At 23.3% G+C, this 20,072-nt stretch overlaps 1 protein-coding gene across 1 annotated transcript in view; it reads left to right on the top strand.

The window, feature by feature from the left end:
- Positions 1-20,072, top strand: part of LOC132930495 (uncharacterized) — a 111,995-nt gene that overhangs the window by 66,078 nt on the left and 25,845 nt on the right. The window contains exons 2-3 of the mRNA XM_060996411.1: positions 5,640-5,851; positions 11,359-11,494. Of these exons, the coding sequence (XP_060852394.1) occupies positions 5,640-5,851; positions 11,359-11,494 (348 nt within the window). The remainder of the gene's footprint in view (positions 1-5,639; positions 5,852-11,358; positions 11,495-20,072) is intronic.

Here is a 20,072-nt window from a genome sequence, read left to right as displayed (position 1 = left end):
GCTCATAAGGGTTTTGTCAACGGCCGGAAGTTCCAGTTTCTGCTATCCTACTCTAATGGTGTGTAAAAGTGGTCTCGCTGGGTCAGCTGAGTATAATGGACGTAAGAGTACAGAGTAGTTCCGGTTCAATAGAGCCGTTGGGCTTTGTGGTCTCATCCGGTAGCGTTAATCGACAGGCGCTTTCCGAACGCTATAAAACTATAATTCAATCAATTCTGGGTACACATATAGCCATTAACTAAAATTTAAAACCAACTGCAGCTTATGCATTTCAATACAACGTGTTCGTAAAATAAATTATATCCGAGGAAAATTGACCTTCCGTACTATAAAAGTTTACGATGAACTATGTACTATTGCATATAATAATTTACTTTGATTGTATAGTAAAAAGATTTTCAACTGAAAAATAATATTATTAATATCAACTACTAGCTCTACGAGTTATAAAATAAATGATAACCATAATATTTTAAGGACACACGTTTAATAGCATTAAAAAATCGCACATATTTTTTTTTTTTTTGGATAAATTTTAAGTATTATTCAATTAAAAACTATAAATAATCAAATTTAATTATAATATTATCAGTTAAAAACGTTTAAATATTTATAAATATTAAAATTTACCATTAAAAAAAAAACACAATATGTCAATATCTACAATAATCTTAAAATTATATTTTTAATAAAATAAATAAAATGTACGAAATCAAAAACAACCAGGAACGTCGCATTTCTGTATATTAGGTGTCAAGTACATATTACAATTGAGTAGGTTTCTGGAAAAGTTGTTTTATATATATATTCAATGATAAATCACATACAATGAAAAACGATACTCAGACGTAGGTCGGAATCTGTGCAGAGACTGCCTGTCAACTTTCAAACTAAGTTTTTAAAGTTATTTTATTGAATATTTATATTGCATACATTGCAATACATAAAATCTATAGGTTATAGTACATAGTGAATTTTGATTTAATGAATTTTCAAAAAAAAAACAAAAACATTTTTTTGAGTAAAACTAATAGATATGGCTAGTTTGAACTCAGAGGTTTAAAAAGCCACTATACATATTAAATAATAATAATGTTTACAAAACAACTGTATTCATTATTATGTTATTCAGTATATTGTAATCCCTACTTACTATACATATGAAATATAGTACTTACGGCTTCCCGTATAGCTTTAAAAGAGTGTATTCCGGAAAAAAATACTTACGAGTACTATAACAATTTATAAAATAGCTAAAATAGGTAGGGGTATTTGTGTGAATAAAATAACATAATAATTTTACGAAACAAAAATGTTTCGCTTCTAAAGTCAATAAATAATTTTTATACTTGTAATGTAAATTTCTCAAAGTGATATTTATTATATACCTATATATTTTTATTACTTTTTCGTGAACGCATTGAAAGTTTAAATTGGAACTTTGATTCAAAAAAAGTCATTTTTTGGAGTTTTATAATAAATCGAAAAGTATTATGAAAAATATGTAAGTTGATTGAGAAATATTATTATATGCATTTATTTTAGAACTTTCTAACATACCATGTATTTTATATCCCATTGATAATATTGTATTAAACGATAAAAATAAAATGTTTTCACTTGTGATTTTTCACATATTATGTTTACGAATTAAAATGTGTGTTGTTGTTGTATTATGATTTTTTTTTAGGTGCTTCTTAATTACAAGGCTGATAATAGATTTTAAATTAAAATTGTACGCTGTAAGGGTTGTCCAATTCTGTTTTGACATGGGTCATCTCTCTATTCATAAATTCAAAATATTGTTTCATAAATCGTGTGCTTGGTCATTTTACATCTCGCGTTTTCGTGTTTTCAACATATTGTTCCCAGTTTTGGACGATGTACCTACTCAGTATTATAATACTAAACCCATACGAATATGACCTAGAAATAAAAAGCATTTTTTTAAACTCCCGTGTACCTATAGACATTTCAATAGTAAATAATTAATTTTATTTGTAAAAGTTTTTTTTAAATATTTTTTATTGGTTTTCATTATAATCGACATCGATGAACCTCATTGTTTCCATTGTTAACAATGACAACTTGACAAGTATTTAAAATTAAATTTTAATTTTTTCAGTATAAAAATACTAGATTAAAATATCAATTTTGGACTATTTACCTAAAAAGTGTAAAAAAAGTATTACATACATTGTATACATTGTACATTATATTACAATTTTTACTATATCGACTAAATAATAAAAAAATATTTAAAAAAAAAAATAATATTCAAGTATTTCATTTATCAAAACAATGTAAATTGTTTAAATTTAATTTATTCATATCGTATAAGCAAAATATTATACTTAATTTGTTATTTAGAAATTGTTGATTCAATATACATCTTAATATGTATTTATATTTTTTTTTAATCCCTAACCCATTCAATTTTTGGATAAAAATATTTTATACTACCTTTTATTTTTCAAATAATCGTTTAAAATGTATAAAATAATAAAAACAGGTAGTTATTTGTATAAAACAAATAACATAATTTCACGAGAAAAAATGTTTTACTTTTAAAGTCAATAAATAATTTTAGTACTTGTGATGTAAATTTTAATACAATTTATAATATATCTAAATATAAAAATGTTACAATATTCGAACCATCAATGATTTTTTCCCGTTAATTCTTATAAATTGTCTTAAAAATTGTATATTGCAAGTTATGGTGAATTAAAATGTATGAACTTATTTTATATAAATGTATTCTATATATTTTTTTGATTTAACGCCATTTATAAAAGTTTGAGAAGATACGTAGTATTTAGAATATAGTGTTTAGAATATCAGAAACAGCAAAAATTAATTTGATTCTAATAAGTTGTAGGACGGATAAGACACTAGGATATTTTGTAAAGCAAATATCGTCCGATTTTAAGCTTACCAACCTTGCATAACTGCTCACCAGTTCTCCGCGAGCTTGGTCTTTTAACGTTAGCCAATAGAACAGTTGACATTCACTTGAAGTTCCTCCGAAACCTCGTCGATGGTTTTCTCGACGCACCTACGCTCCTTTCTCTCATCAACTTTCGACTCCCTTCACGTCTTACCCGCTCTACCACCACTTTTACTATCCTTATACTAACCACTAATAATTATAGTTCGAACAATCCAATTCACCGCATGATGCGCCTTGCTAACGTCCACCCTTCGTTCTTACACTAACCTAGATACCTAGTTCCGTTTCGCTTCCGCTAACTTGCCTCTTGCATGTATAATTTACTTACTTTTAACTGTACTTTGTGCTAAGACCATATTAATAAAATAAAATAAGTAAATAATTAAATGTTTTATATACGGGCTATAACTTTGATGGTGAAAATAAAAATTGTCAATTATTATTCTGGTAATCTGACACTAGTATATACACTATTTCGCGTACATACTAGAGAGATATTAAACATTTTGTTTATTACAATAAAATAAAAAAATTTTAAATACAAATTTGATTTAATATCTAGTGATTTATTTGAGATGTGTAACTTGACAGTACTAAAAATTATATTATTATTTTTTAAAAGATATATCTGCATACAGTTTAATATTAAAGTATGAATTAAACAGAAAACACAGATGGTTTTTATCAAAAGTATATTATAAATTCACTCATTATTTTATTTTTGAAAAAATTAATTTACAATTTATAAATAAAGAATTAAGAGTTACATTAAGAATACGATGTAACACCAAGTTTCATATTGAATAGTTTTATTACAACATCTAAATTTTTTTAAATGTAATCATAATTTACTCACAGTTGTTATTATAATATATTGATATTATTTTTTGAAAAATCTGTTTTTATAATAATATGATACCAAGAATATATTATATATATTTTTTTAAATGTTTATAAAAACCTCTGAGAATCTTATCTAACAACATAAATTGTAAATTATCAAGCTCCGGATCTATGGGTTTTAGGCGTACTGCAGTGTATGAATTTGTCAGAGGTTCAAAATACTTGGCAATGTCTCAAAATTATTTGAATAGCGTTTGAAAATGGTGGATGGGTTAACGAGTACCGAAAAAAAAAATAGATAAATCTGTGCTATAATAATTTCTAACGAGATATCACACTAGGGACCAGTGATATAATACTCAAAAAAGTCCATCTAGTAGCGCATTGCATTTAATCGTCTTATCCTAATTCCTTATTATATTCTTCTTAATCATACTTAAAAAGTCTGTCTGTGTTGTTTAATATTTTTATCGAACAAATTTCAAGCGAGATGAGTGGAATATAATGTATACGTACCTACAAACTTGACATTTTCATGTTGGTATTATAATAATTCGTCCATTAAATATCATATTTACTTTTTAACAATGCGTTATGATTATAAATCATACATTTATTTTAATCTTTAGGTATTTAATTAACATATATTTCTATACGTTAATAAATATTTTAAGTAATATTACCATGCTTATTAAATGTTTTTTGGTTCATTTAAAAATAATTGAATTTGTACGCTGATTATATTGCCATTTCTATATTTTTATTTTATACTCGTTGAGTATACTCCAATAAAACACTGTTAAATTGTAAAGTACCAAATATGAGTATTACCTTAGTTTAAGTATTACACGTTTGACTGTGATTAGTCACAATGATATAAATAGTTGTATAACATATTTTGAATACAATAGTAAGCAAAGTTTGTGTTTTGAATAAATGAGTTTAAAACACATAAAATTGATTTTTTTAAATGTAAAATGAACAAAAAAAAAAAAAATAATAAAATATAATAATCTATATTTTTTAATGTTATTTTTTTTTTTGTGAAATACCAGGACAAACTTAATCCACCTGAATCACTGAATCAAGTAGTTCGTAATTAATTTTCTATTGGTTATACAGCGATGTATTTTATTGATATTTTTTTTAATTTATAATTAAATGTCATACATAATTTGAGTAGAAAGAATTCTCCATAAGTCTCAACATTTAGTAATTTATTATAAATTGGACACAGAGTAGTGCCATATTTAACGATGTAACTACCTTCATTTTGCAATATTCCAATTGCTTTCGAGGATAAATGCATAAAATCTGCAACAAATTATTACCTTTAGGGAAACCTGGCAGAAGATTTGGATTTGATTTCCGACGAGGGTTGTACTTCTAGAGAGAAAACTTTTTCAATATGCCCAACTTTTCGATGTACGCATACAGTTTATTTATATCAGTTCAGGACTGTAATTTACTTGATTATATTTATTGTTGCTTTCAAATTCAATTTAATGATATACGATATTGCGATATGTAGTGGACTGAGTTAAGTGACACAAATTACCAAACTAACTTAGTCCTAATTTTTTTTTTCTTTTTTTTTTCTTTTTTAAATACTATTGATTATTTTATCATTATCTAATTTTTAAATCATTTATATATTTTTTTAAAGTTACAATAGATACACATTTTTGTTTTTCATATCATTTTTATTTTTTATACTATGCATTAAAAATATTATAGTTGAGATATAAATATATATAAGATAATGTATTAAGTAAATGTGTGTTATATCAATAATATTGTGAACAATTTTAAACTAAAGCCCATTTATTACACAATGTTACAGATATCGTCCGAAGTTTGCACGACGTTAGCATACAATTCATACCTCCAGCAGTAGAAAAAGGACACGATGTCATGATATATTGCAATTACAATTTAGACGGAGCTCCAATGTTGTCGGTCAAATGGTACAGAGGTAGCCGCGAATTCTACAGGTATTCCCCCGGGATGATACCCAGAACGCAGACATTCCCGTTTTACGGGCTTAATGTCGACGTAAGTTATCTACTAATCTGAATCAGTGTTGTATAGTGTTATTTTAGAAAAATATTTTACTAAAATGATAAAGACATGAATTTACGTTGAAAAGAAAGTAAAAATAATAACAATAATAATAATAACACAATAATGATAAGAAATCTAAAATATTATTTCTGATTTTTAGATATAATCATTTTTACCTTAAATTTAATCATATTATAGCCATAATAATATTTGTCAACCTATTTCTACAAAAAAACGATATTTCTATAATTCATTACCAATTTTGAAATGTTTTGACTTAATGATTGTCAAGATTGTTCATGATAGTTTACATCATATTTTCTTCAATTAAAAAAAAAAAAAAAAAACAAATTAACATTAATTATAGGAAATTCTATAAAACGATAAATCAAAATATTCTCATCGGTCAACTATGTCTTAATATATTACATCCCTTTACTTGATCTCTGCATAAACTTTAAAACTTATATAACTATATGAATACGTAATGAACATTTGTAAAAAAAAAAACTTTTAAAATATTAACATAAATTAACTTTGAAATAGGCCTTTTAATATTTTGAAAAACCACGAAAACCGTGAATATTTAAACTGTTGTTGTAATTGCGTCTTGAGTTCTATTTTTTCAAAATCTACACTATGAACTTTAATAATATTTGTGGATTTCTAATATAATCATAATTATACAAAATGAGAAATGGTTATTGAAGGGTAAGACAAACACGGCGAGACACTGTGTATAGCATATTATACATTATACATGTAAAAAAAAAGTGAAATAATAACATAGAAAATTGAATACCCTTAAAACATGATGATCAGATGTTTTTTTAAAAGTTTAATAATACAAGGTGTAATAATATAATAATTTGTGTTCGGTATTGTGTGCACAAGAGTAATTAAGAATATTTTTTTTTATCAGAAAATACTAACCTTATTGTTTAGCTATTGCATAAATACAATGTCGTTAAATAATAGTCATGGGACAATAAAAAAATTGAGAAAATCTCGTGAAGACATTCAGCTGGTTTCTCGAATAAAATCCCATGCCTGTCATCGTAAACCTTTTTTCCCTCTACCACCTCCTTGCCTTCTTTTATGCGACTTAAATCGACTTGATTTAATGCACGTTTCCGTTTTATTGTCAGAAAAGCTTCCGAGATTCACATAGTCTCGAAAAAGTTTTTTTTTTTTTTTCCAGAGGACTAACACAGGCATTAGGGTCGGTGGACGACATGGCCGGTAAAGGGCACAGGCCGAACAAAAACATCGTTGTCAACGTCGGTAAAACCGTTTTTCCGGTCATCAACGATTGTTACCGCAGATAAGTTTATACGCGTCGTGTGTCCGTGTATTTATTTCCGTGTTAGTGTGTATGAAGCACATAAATCATACGGTTTGAATAATACATGCGCCTTTTCTGTGTTATATTATATTACACTTGGTTCCTGGGAAAAGTTCTTCAGATTCATTTTCTGACAGTTATCCATGTGCCATATTTCCATGTCACCGCCTTCTAGAGAAATTAGTTCAGATAAAAATAAAATAGTCATGGAAAAAATTCAAAAGTATATAAGTAGACGATAAATGCTATAAACGACGAAAAGTTGTTGGACATGAACAGTATAATGATTAAAATAGTAAAATATTACATTTATTTTAACAAAAACATTTCACTAATTTCCATATTTATTTTTATTTTTTATAATCGATTGTCAGTAGCCAAAAAAATTAGACCCGATCTGAAAATGTACTCAAAGTTGTATAAAGTTAAATTTGTAATAGTGTTGTTTTAGTTGAATCAGATTGCTATATTATTGTATATTTATATCGTATATTGAATTTTTTTTTTTTATACTTGAATATATATTCTTTATAAAAATAAAAATAATTTCATTCTGTAAATTATTATTTTTTTTTATATATTAAATTATTTTTCAATTTACTAGATATACTTTAACAAAAAAATAACTAAATAAATACTTATGTAAGTCAATATGGTAAAAAGCTCCCTATAGTCATAAAGTTACTATAATATAATATAGGTACCACATATACATGAATATTCTAACAAAACAGATTAAATAATGCACTTACAATAAATTTGCATTAAATTTGGCTAGTTTTGAGGTACATTCACTAAAGAATTATTAAAATTTGCATTTTTTTTTAATTGAAATATATACTAATATCAGAAATTTAAATCTACAGATTCGTAAAATTGAATGATATTAATTAAAATTGATTCTTTTATAAGTTTTTTTTTTATATTATAAGTATAAAAACTGTTACTAGTCTTTGTAAACTTAGTTCTTTTTTTTTTGTAGTAGGAACATAAAATAATTTTATTCGTTTCCAATTAACTAATAATGTATATCCTTAGATTATATTTTGAATACTGTATATGAGCGAGCGAAAAATAAAATACCAAATTGTAAAATTAGTTCTAAATAATGTTTTTTTTTAATTAATCAATTCATTGAAAATTATTCATCAATAATGTATTGGATTAAAAGATGAATAAAAATTTGCTTATGGTATAAGGTTAACATAATTATAATGTTACCTTTTATAGTGTTTATAAAGATTTTATACTTAATGGTTTTTGGCATTTACTAATATTACTAAGTGCTTATATCGTTCATTCATTTAAACATAAATGTACTTAACGTATATGCGAAAGTCAGGAAACAATATATCTACACTAAAAGATAAAATATTTTCACGAGAACATATATTTCTGTAAAACCTTTAGTATATTTAGAACCTATATTATGTTAATCGTTACATATTATGTATGAATATACAATGTAATAAAATAGCTTTTCACCATGCTTTGTTTATTCTGAAAAAGTGATAATGTGCATGTAAATTTAAAAAATTTAATTTAGAATAATTTAATATTTATGAACAATGAACATAGTAAAACTAAAAAACAAATCTAATTTTCTATAACATTGTACATTTCAAACCACATCATACATATTTAATGAATTGTTTAACATGTATAAAAACTTTTAAAAATTTTTTTATTAGATATAATGAGTAAAATAATATGAATTTTTTGCAAAATAAACAAGACAAATTAAGAACGGTTAATATGTACATGGAAATTTATAACATGGATTATGTACATAATATTTTATGTAAATAAATTGCCCATATAGAAATCAAGACGAAAATTTGACGAATCTTCTATAAATACGTACGTATTTATAGAATAAAAAAAAATAAAAATAAACTATAATAGTATGCATTTATAAACAGTATATTCAAAATTTCAATTTTTTTATTATTATTATTATTATCAGATTGGTAGTAAAATTAATACTTTCCTCTTAGTACATTTTTTTTCGGGAATTTAAAACCAAAAATTATTTAAAAATGAATTATGTTTTTTAAAGATATATTCAAAATGTAATCATGGAATATATATTTTCCTAAAAATTGAAATATAGCTATTTTAAAAAAACTGGCTTAAAAATTTTCCAAAATATTTAATTTGGTCAATAAAATTGTTATACCAATTTGTATCATATATTATGTATAAAATACAATTGCTACATTTTTATTTAAATGTTAATCTTATATTATAATTAATGGCTTGCATGTATGATGACCTAGAAAAATGTATTGTATAATATACAATTTACTGTTTATCACTTATAATAATATTATGATAATCTATTTAAACAATTTTAATAAAGACTAATAGTATTTTAAACAAAGCAGATTTGAGAAAATATTTTTATAATACAGGTATAAATAATAATTTATTTCCAAATATATTAAGTATCATAAATACATATAACATTAAAAGTGAATATAATAACTTTATTATCCATAGACATGGTGTTATAACAGCTGATTATTTTATTACTCAAATAAATATTTATGTACAGTTGGATACTTGACACTAAAACAAAAAATGTGATAAAAACTTCTGTATTATAGGTTTATTAGTCATAATAATTATTTATAATCGTACACATTAAACATGATATGATATTTTAAGACTATCGTTATGACATATTAGGTAGGTATTACGTTTAAATTTTGAGAGAAAAAAATAATTTTATATGTGGTATAAGTTTGGTTTCTGGGTTATTAAAAATATACTCATACCTGTAATTTTTATAATTAATAAATTAATCATTATTAAATTTAATGGTATGATAAATAAATAAAATACCTATTGGTAAATTTATACAGCACGTGTAAAATATCCATCCTTGAATTGAACTACTCACATCATTGTTTAATAATAATAATAATCGATACTATTTTTGAACAATAAGAATTTAGTTTTAAAAGACAACATTATTTAATAACAAATAGTATAACTTCACAAGTAATAACGAATACGGTTTTATATCCTCGATTCTAAACTAAAATCATATTGAATGCGACTTTTTTGAAAACTGTAATTGGATCTAATTGTGTAACGTGTATAAAAGCTTAAATAATAATTTGTATGTTCGTGGTCGTGTCTTGATTTATAAGCTTAGAACAATTTATTTTCTTTCGGGTAAAATGGAAAACGAAGAGAATGCAATGTCATTGGTAAAAGTTGTTTGAGTTCATAAATCTTCGTTTTGGGAAGAATTGTGTTGTGTTAAGTATATTTTAAAGATGAGAAAACTTGTTATAAACTTGTCATAGAATTTTGTGATCAATTTTCAATACCGTGTTTTGCTGATAATTTTTAACGTTTTTATTAAAATAATAATTCTTTTAAGTTTTAAAAGCACAAAACGAAATCCAATCACTCACTGTTTTAACTTTTTTTTAACGTTATAATAATGTATAATTTATAAAAATCTTTATTAGAAATATTGGTCTCTTGTTAACTAATAGTAGATACCTTAATTCTAAATATTAAGTACTTATTGATGTCATGCAGCTTAAATTACAATAAATACACCATCATAATAAAATAGTCGAAAATTAAAAAAAAAATTATAAAATGCATTGTCTTAACTCTTTTCAGTTAAATATTTTGATATTTAAATTACGATAATCTAAGTATAAAACAATACATATACACATACATATTTTAGTATATTTTTAAAATAAATTATAATTCCCTATCACAGTATTTATTTGTTATAATAATATTAAATATATTTCGGTTCGTCCAAAATATTCACTCTAAAGACCAAATGCATTAACATTAAAATAAATAGCCATGAAAAATACAAAAAAATCTTAATTAATTTTTCTTACAATACAATTATATTTTTTTTTTAATCGAAGTCCGTTAAATACATACAATACATATGATTCTATTGATATATTTACTATTTACATTTTAATACTTAAACAAATATAGAAAACCTCTCCAATAGAATAATAACCGACTATAACACCAGGTTATATATATATATATATATATTAAAAGTATATAGGTTTATACAATGGGATAGTTTATATAATGGTTATATTATACTCATACAGAATGTATACAATTGTGAAAAACAAAACTTGTATTATTGCAGTTGTCTGTATCAAATGCCACACAAGTATTTCTACGCGATGTTGATTTCAATTTGTCTGGAAACTTGAGCTGTGAAGTAACAACTGACGGGCCTTCATTCAAAACTGCGATCGTCTCAAAACGAATCATAGTTGTGGGTAAGTGAACACAGAACAGTGAACACCTTTTAACAATTTAGTTACCCCTTATGTCTGTATATATATATGTGTGTGTGTGTGTATTTATTTATTTATTCATTTAATTACATTTAATATTTAAAATAAAATATCAACATAATATTTAAAAAATAAATATAGAAATATAATAAAAATAATTTACCAGTAACAACTTTTCCAAATATAAGTCAGATAAACTCCATAAAAAATGTACATTGTATACAAATACATACAAGATTGATTAAGTTATACGTTTAACATAAATTATAATTAAATAGTGTATTTTAATAATAAATAAAATTAAACGATGATTTATGTTAAATATAATTAAAACTATTTTCAATAATGAATCTTTTATCTTTGATTAAGAATCCAACTTGATTAATCAATTATTATTATGTAGTTCGAATTTGAAGTGGCATGTTAGTTTATTTTTATTCTTTGTACACATAGAATATATTATGTTGGTCACTTATTTTTTAAATACCTATATTATAATAACCTTTTGAACTAAAAACTAAGAGCTTTTTGTTATTATTTTATGATATATACGCTTGATTAAAATTTAAAGTACAAATTTAAGAATATTATGCAATTTTATTATCCTAACATAATAAAGATCTAATGTCAGCTTTTAGCAAACTACCCTTAAAAAGAAATGAATACATTGCTTAAACACGTATAATTTCCCAAAGGGTTGATTTTTTCTAACTATGTTATTCCTAAAGGACACAAACTATCATAAACATTTCAAGTTTTACTTATCTACGCATTAAAAATTATTATAATTTTATATAATATATATTCCAATGAAACAATATAATGGTTGTAATTTTATTTAGTTTATAACAAAAGATTTCTAGCCATTGATAAAAAAAATATTCATGTATAATAAGACGAATAGGGATAAATGGACGTAGCTATTTGGATATGACGACAATATATTGGACATAAAAAATAGGGAAATTTCTAATGATCTACATCGTCAAAACCGTTTTAAAACATCAACATTTAGAGCGTCAAATTAGTAGGTATATTATGAAACCATCATTAAAAAAAACTTCACCATCGCAATTTGAGTTACTTAACTTCATTTTACATGTGCACTTGTACAAAATGTATACACCAATAACACATTTATAAGTGTGCGTTGTCGGGTAACGCCGTGTTTTGATAAAATTTAATATAAACGGTTGTGGTAACCAATAAAATATATGTATTTTATGTACATATTACCAAGACGATAAATTTGGTCTATTGGTAATACGTAATATTCAATAATAAGTGATAAGGTAGGATACCAATATAATAAAATAATAAATAATATAATATTCAATGTTATAGGATACCATTAATTATATTATGAACATAACACCAATGATTTTATAGTTTATAAATATAAATAAACCAGAACTAATAATTTTTAATATTTTCAAATTGTTCTTATTAAATTTTTATACTGATTTATTATAACAGTATTATTCTAAATTTTAATAAGAGGTGTATATTATACTTGTATAATACATACGTATTAATAATATGTAACTTATGAAATCTAATAATTTTTATACTAAATTTGTAAATTATTTCTTTAATTATAATATGTCCTTATCATTGTAATAATAACTGAGCTCAACAGTTTTGTGAATTACTGTGTTCACAAAAATTTCAATTTTTAGTTAAAAAAAAATGTAATATAAAAACACGTGGAAACACTGGAAACAATCAATATTTTAATTTTGAATACATTATCATATTATATTATACAGAAATATATAGATAATAACTGTATATTTTTGAATCTCTAGTTCAAATTATAAAAGCAAAATTAAATATGAAGATCTGTTAAAACTTATAATATTATTATTACCTATATATATATATATATATTAATACTGCAGAAATAAATTTGTGTAGTTATAATGGTGACTAATTTGGAATAAATATTATAAATTGTGAAAACTACTGCATTTTTTTATCGAAATAGTAATATTTTATTACTTATTGTGATTGTATAAAATTGCTTCATCAAAAATCAATACCAATACACAAATATTTTAAAATATATATGGGCGAATAATGTAAATACTTAAACTTTAACAATGGTTAATGAGCATACTTGGAACAGTTTCATAGAACCTGAGTTTTGGTTTAATATTCTTTGCAGTTAGATACTATATACAATATACATTATTATACAAGTATAAAATAAGGTAGCGTAGGTATAAAATATAGCATCCGATAAAAGTGAAAAACACTAGAACTAAATTTTTATAATCAATAAATAATTTTGGAATACCCACTTATATTATATTATGTATATCATAACTCGACAAAATAATAACTTTAATTCCAATTTATTCTTAAAAGCTATTAATTATTAGGTTTTGTTTTAGTTGGTGTAATGTGTTAAGCACAGTTAGATAATACCATTAATGGTCAAATGTCTGTATGCTTGTGATTAATTAATGAAAAAAGAGAAATGGTATTTAAAAATAAATTTACATTAAACATATATTTATATAAGAGTAAAAAAAACTAGAGGAGTCGCTCATAGTGAATATTGAGTGCACCTCGTCATTAACAAGGCCACTGTTATGAATGTGTTCAATTTAAATTCAATAATAAACCATTGCATTCGAAAAACGACGACGAGTGAGAAAGGTCTAACTTCTATTTTTAAGGTTATTTAAAATTTACTTATATTACTATTAATTAATAATTAGATATTCATTTTTCTGTGTTATGAGAAAACATCTAAATATTAACATCTAATTATACGATCTTTAAAAAATCTTTTTTGGATTCCCCTTTACAGTTATAATTACTGGGATTCTTTTAAAGTGTCTTCAAATTTCTCACAAATAAAACTTGATGCACCTACATGGTTACGCTTACTACAACAACAAAAATGTATACATTTTCTGTTTTTTTTTTTGGTTAAAACTATACAAATGTACGTTAAAATAAATCAAACTAGTAAGATTGCCAATAAGTGAATTTTATTGCATAACAACATTTATTTATAAAATAAATAGTAATTTTCCAAGTTTGTGAAAAACTGAACAATTTGGTATTTAAGGTGTTTTTGACATTAGGTATTTTTCATATTTTTTTCTCCTATAACTATGATAATTTATTTAATTTTTAATGTTTCTGTATAAGAATACAGCTGGTGGCTATATTCTTCTTTTTTTCGAATTCGAGGTATTGATCAGAAATTTAGTTCACTTAGAATAATATTTTCTCCAATGCTTTATTTTTACTTTATTACAAAGTTCTGTAAGTTTTGACATATTTTGCTATTATAGTGAGGTTAGGAGTACCTTTTCGATTTTTATTCGAGGAGAAGAAACTGTATTATTTGGCACAGTAAACAAATCTTGACTGAATATTACAAATAGCACCTGACATGACCGAAGTTTGAATAGTATGTATTTTGTTGAACTTATTCAAAGATTTTTATATTGTTTTCGTATACAGTGATTTATGTAAAAAAAAAAGGTCATACTCGAGATCTACAAAAAAACAATATTTAGTCCAAATATTTTATTAAATCAATTTATGTGTTTTAAATTGATCATATTTAATTTAATTTTAATTTTTCGTATAATTTCGAAATAATTTTTATTTTCTTACATAATATACAACAGTTTTAATAACTACATAATAATATTATGGTATTATAGAATGTGTTTATTTTTTATTTTTAGTCTTAGGTCATACTATACGCTCTGCTTTAGACTGTTTTATTTTCAATTGAAATGAATAATATATAAGCGAACATATTGATTCGCGATGTAAAGTGCAAAGCATGCGTCTGATGTAGTATGTTTTGGATTTGCTGATTATCTTGAAGACTGTCTCAGAGACAACATAAAACAGAAATGTTATAGTGTTGAGATGATATTCCTATTCAAATACTGTCAAAGGTATCATCGTGCACATTTAAAGCATTGATTTAGCTTTCAAGTTTCAGTAGTTACTCTTAGCATGGTCTGATTAATAAGTTGTTTTTTTTTTTTTTTTTTAAGGAATTTGATAAATTGTGATATAATTTCGATACTTATATTATATCATTTCTACTTAAAATTTTTATTTTACTTTTACCAAATTTGTTATGGTTTCACTGTTTTCGGTATTAACTGGTGTAAAATTATGTCTTTAAAATAAAAACGAACTTTTAATTTTTCTATTTAATACTAAATTGTATATAATACATTTCGGTTAGATTTAGGTAAATTTCTATAGATTACACAATCCTTTGTACTGCAGGTCATTATTAAAATGGAACTTTAACAGTTGTAAATCTACGAATTAATTAATTAATTTTTTAATTAAATTATTTTTCTCACTCAATAACAAATAGCTGGGATTTTTGGCGACACATTGAATCTCGCTGTTAACGATTTATGTCAGTACATAAATTTTACCCCAGCATCACGGCTTTACCGATGATTGGAGGGGAGTACCGCAAAACTGTTAAACGCGTAAATCTATTTTTTTTAACAACCCCTCCATAGCTATGCAACTTTGGCAAAAAACTCTTATTATAAAAAAAAAAAATACGTACGACGAATGAATGCAATAATTTTAAATATTCAAAAATATATATAAGTAAATGTATGAAATCATTCATTATTTAACTGCTATTCAATAACACGTTTTTTTATTTCAAATATTCTTAGTGTTTACAAATTAGTGACATTTCTTATAAGTTTAAGTATTACTATATATATAAGCCTTTTACATAGTCCAGTACTTTAATACACGATATAAACTCGAAGTTTTCTATAAAGTACTTCGATTTTCGTAAATGGGACTGGTTTTGGATATCAAACTGAAACTGGTTTGTACTCAAAACAGGTTAAACTTAAAAAATCACTGGAACTGATTTTTATAATAAAACAAGCAAACAATTAAGGAAAAACGGGAATTTTTACGTAAACCCAATTTTTGACAAAATTGTTTTTTTATGTAACTCGAAAACAAATAATCGTAGATATTTGAAATTGTCAATGTTTACGAAAATATTATCACTATTAATTTATGATAATATTTTGAAAATTATCGGGTAATTTATAGGTATAAGAAATTTTAATTTTTTTTTTATAAATGTAGATTTAAAATTATTTACTGGGTAGAAATACTTGAAAATTTAATACGAATCTATGTACTTTTCTTCATCGGCGTATCTATGAGGGGTCTACGGAGGGTTTAGCCCCCTAGAAGGTCTTAATTTTTAGCCTCAATTAGCCTTCAAATAATTTTTAACTTGGGTTTCCTAGGACTCTAGCTTCTGTAACTATTAAATCCTAGTTACGCCCATACTTTTCTTATAAGCGTTAAAGTTATAATTTCGATAAAATTCATCAAAATCGTGAAAATTATTTTGTAATTATTATTATTAAAAATGTTGTTTCCATACGTACTTAAGATTAAAAAATGTAATACAAAATGCTTTCTTAGTTTTCAACCTATAAATTAAAACACAATTTTACCGAAAAGCCAAATTAATTTGTTACTATAATTTTAAATTCAAATGTTTACGACATTCGATATTCACCTTTAAAATGATTATTTCTCCTTAAATAATTTTTGATATTAAATTGTTATTAAATAAAAAAGTAATAATATTAATAATAGATATTGGAAATTTCCTCTTAATATTTGTATTATTATTTTCATTATATAATAATATTTTTAGAGTATTTTAACTTTTTTTTAGTTATTGACATGAGAAATTTTCAATTTTTCTTATTATTTTTTTATAAATGTCAATAAATAATTATTTTCTGGGTTGAAAATCTTGAAAATGTAATACAAGATCAACAGAAGTTATTTTATAGCTGTATAAATATATTAAAAACATATAGACACATTTTTTTTTATATCCATTTAAAGTAAGATCTTAAAAAGATATTTATCATAATTACAAAAAACTATAATCTATTTTGTATTCATACAATCATACAAACAAATTTTGTATCTTAGTTATGATAATTTAATATATGATTTTTCATACGTATAGTTCAAATTAAAACCATAACACCTAAAAAAATGTATACGATGATTATTTTTTGTAGAAATTTTAAGTTTTAATTTGGACGAAATTACTTAAATAAGTACCTAACCTATACCTAAATAAATAACCATAATGTTAATTATTTTGTTATAATTTAAAAATATTATTCATGGGAACTTAAACTTTTATGTATTTTATACTATTATGAATTTTATTAAACACATTAACATTTTAGATTTTAGATCTATTTTTTTTTCAATTTTACAGTATTTGCAGAAATATTTTATTACATTTTGAGTTATGTAAGTTGATATAATATGGTATAAATATATATTATTTTTAAATACTAATAATATAATAAATGCAATATTTCGGATAAAATAATATCATCATACTATAATAATAAAAGGAAAATAAATTACTTTTATAGCTATATCAAATAAACATATCACTTGGTTATATAGGCTGATAGGCTGTTTCCGCTCAGAACCATTTTTCATTGAATTCGTTTTTTCGATCTGTAAAAGTAGTTTGTTCAATTGTTTGATTCATAATTTTTCAATAGACCATCAAATTAACGAAAATATTAAGTACCTATAATAAATGATTAATATTAATTTATAATATATTATATAATATCATTATCATATTATATGAATAAATGTAACAGAACAATTAATAACATCACAGTTAAAAAAATGTATATATACTTAAATGTGTTTAGTTATTACAATTTCTGAAATTCAATAAAACAATTAAGTCTGTTAAGTAAAAGACTTTAGTTCATAACACATACAATTTTAAATAAATCGTATAATTTATTATCTCTGTTACCTGTAAAATATAGATGACCTGAGGTTAAAGTGAAGTATTTTGTTTTACTATTTTTATAAAAACCATAATTCATAATATATTTAAACTGTGGCATTTATTTTTTTAATAATATCAATACAAATATCACAGAAATTTAACAAAATATTATTTTTATACTTACATAATGTGCTTCAATGATTTATTACTTTACTAGAGAATTTTACTCAGACTTATCCCTTTGGTAAAATGTTAACTTTATATTCTACAACATAAATATATTAAGATGTGTAATGAATACATTTAAAACGATTAACAATATTATAATATAATATATTGATGTCAAGACTGAAGACACAAAGATAATTTATTATATTGAAGTACCTATTAATGATTGAATTAATTGTAATGTTTAAAATTAAAATTAATTTAATTTAATTATAAATAATCTAGTTGCTTTTGTATTCTAAAATATAAGATATAAAAAATATTAAGATCAAAATAATTTTAATTGAACATGATTTCAATGTTGAATCATTAATATTTGTTATTTTCTTATTCTACTATCTATTTACTTCCTTTTGTATAAATAATTATATAAACCAAGTGAAATTTAATAGTTGAGTAACCTAAAATTAATTATGGTGAAGTAAACAAAAAATACTATGTTGAGTAAATTGTCAAAATTAACACTTTTAATATTCGTTTTTTTTATATTGATAATGTTTTCTAAAAATAACTGTTTTTGATGTTAAAATAAATGTTCTATAAATTATAGTTTATTTATTCATTTAAAACCTGCATAAATTGTAGCCTGTGGATGGATACGAGTATCATAGTAAAAAAAATAATATACATGTATACTTCTTAATCTGTATGGTTTAAATTAGTTTCTATTATTTCGCTTGGTTTCTAATAAAGTTTCAAATAACTCCAAAAAGTAGGACTCGTATAATACTCTACACAAAAGTCGAAACTAAATTCCTGCGTAGCTACCTAAGCGTTGAATTAATAAAAAAAAAAAATTGTTTTAAACATTCTACTATACTTATGCAAATTTTTGATTCCTTAATAAAAATTAAAAACAAATTAACTCACACACTGTTTTTAATTTACCATATTTTGATAATAATAAATATTTTATATTTTATTCCTAGACTCTCAGTCATTCGGAGGAATTTTACTAATTGTTAATATGTAATATGACTAAAATTATGGTAATGAGGTATTGTGTAAATTAAAAAAAATAGAAATTTGTGAAATAAAATAGTCAATGAATTAAAAATTATAAAATATAAAAATTAAGCTTTTAAAAATAGACTATTTTGATTATTTTACTTTAATAATATTATAAGTTAATATGAACATACTTTTACTTATGATATAAGTAAGATATATAAAATTCAATATCACAAATAGTTTGTATAAAAATGTTAAGAAAATCAAAGTTGAAGTAAAATACGTAAAAAATATATTCAATAAGATATGTTTATTAAAATTTAGAAAATATATTTCCAAAACTTTTTTGAATATTTTTAAATTTTGATCAAAGTTATAACTTAGTTTGGCTTTTTTTTTAAAAACATTTTTATATTTTGAGATCATTTTTATATGAATATAGTATGCATTTTTCATAGGGAATTGGATAATTGTAATTAATAATATTAGATTAGTTTAAAGTAAATTAATAAAAGTCCTTTAAAATTGTTTGTAAAACTAAATATT

The sequence above is a fragment of the Rhopalosiphum padi genome, chromosome 4, assembly GCF_020882245.1.
Source record: "Rhopalosiphum padi isolate XX-2018 chromosome 4, ASM2088224v1, whole genome shotgun sequence".
In the NCBI taxonomy this organism is placed as follows: domain Eukaryota; kingdom Metazoa; phylum Arthropoda; class Insecta; order Hemiptera; family Aphididae; genus Rhopalosiphum; species Rhopalosiphum padi.
This window is presented reverse-complemented; position numbering and strand designations above follow the sequence as displayed.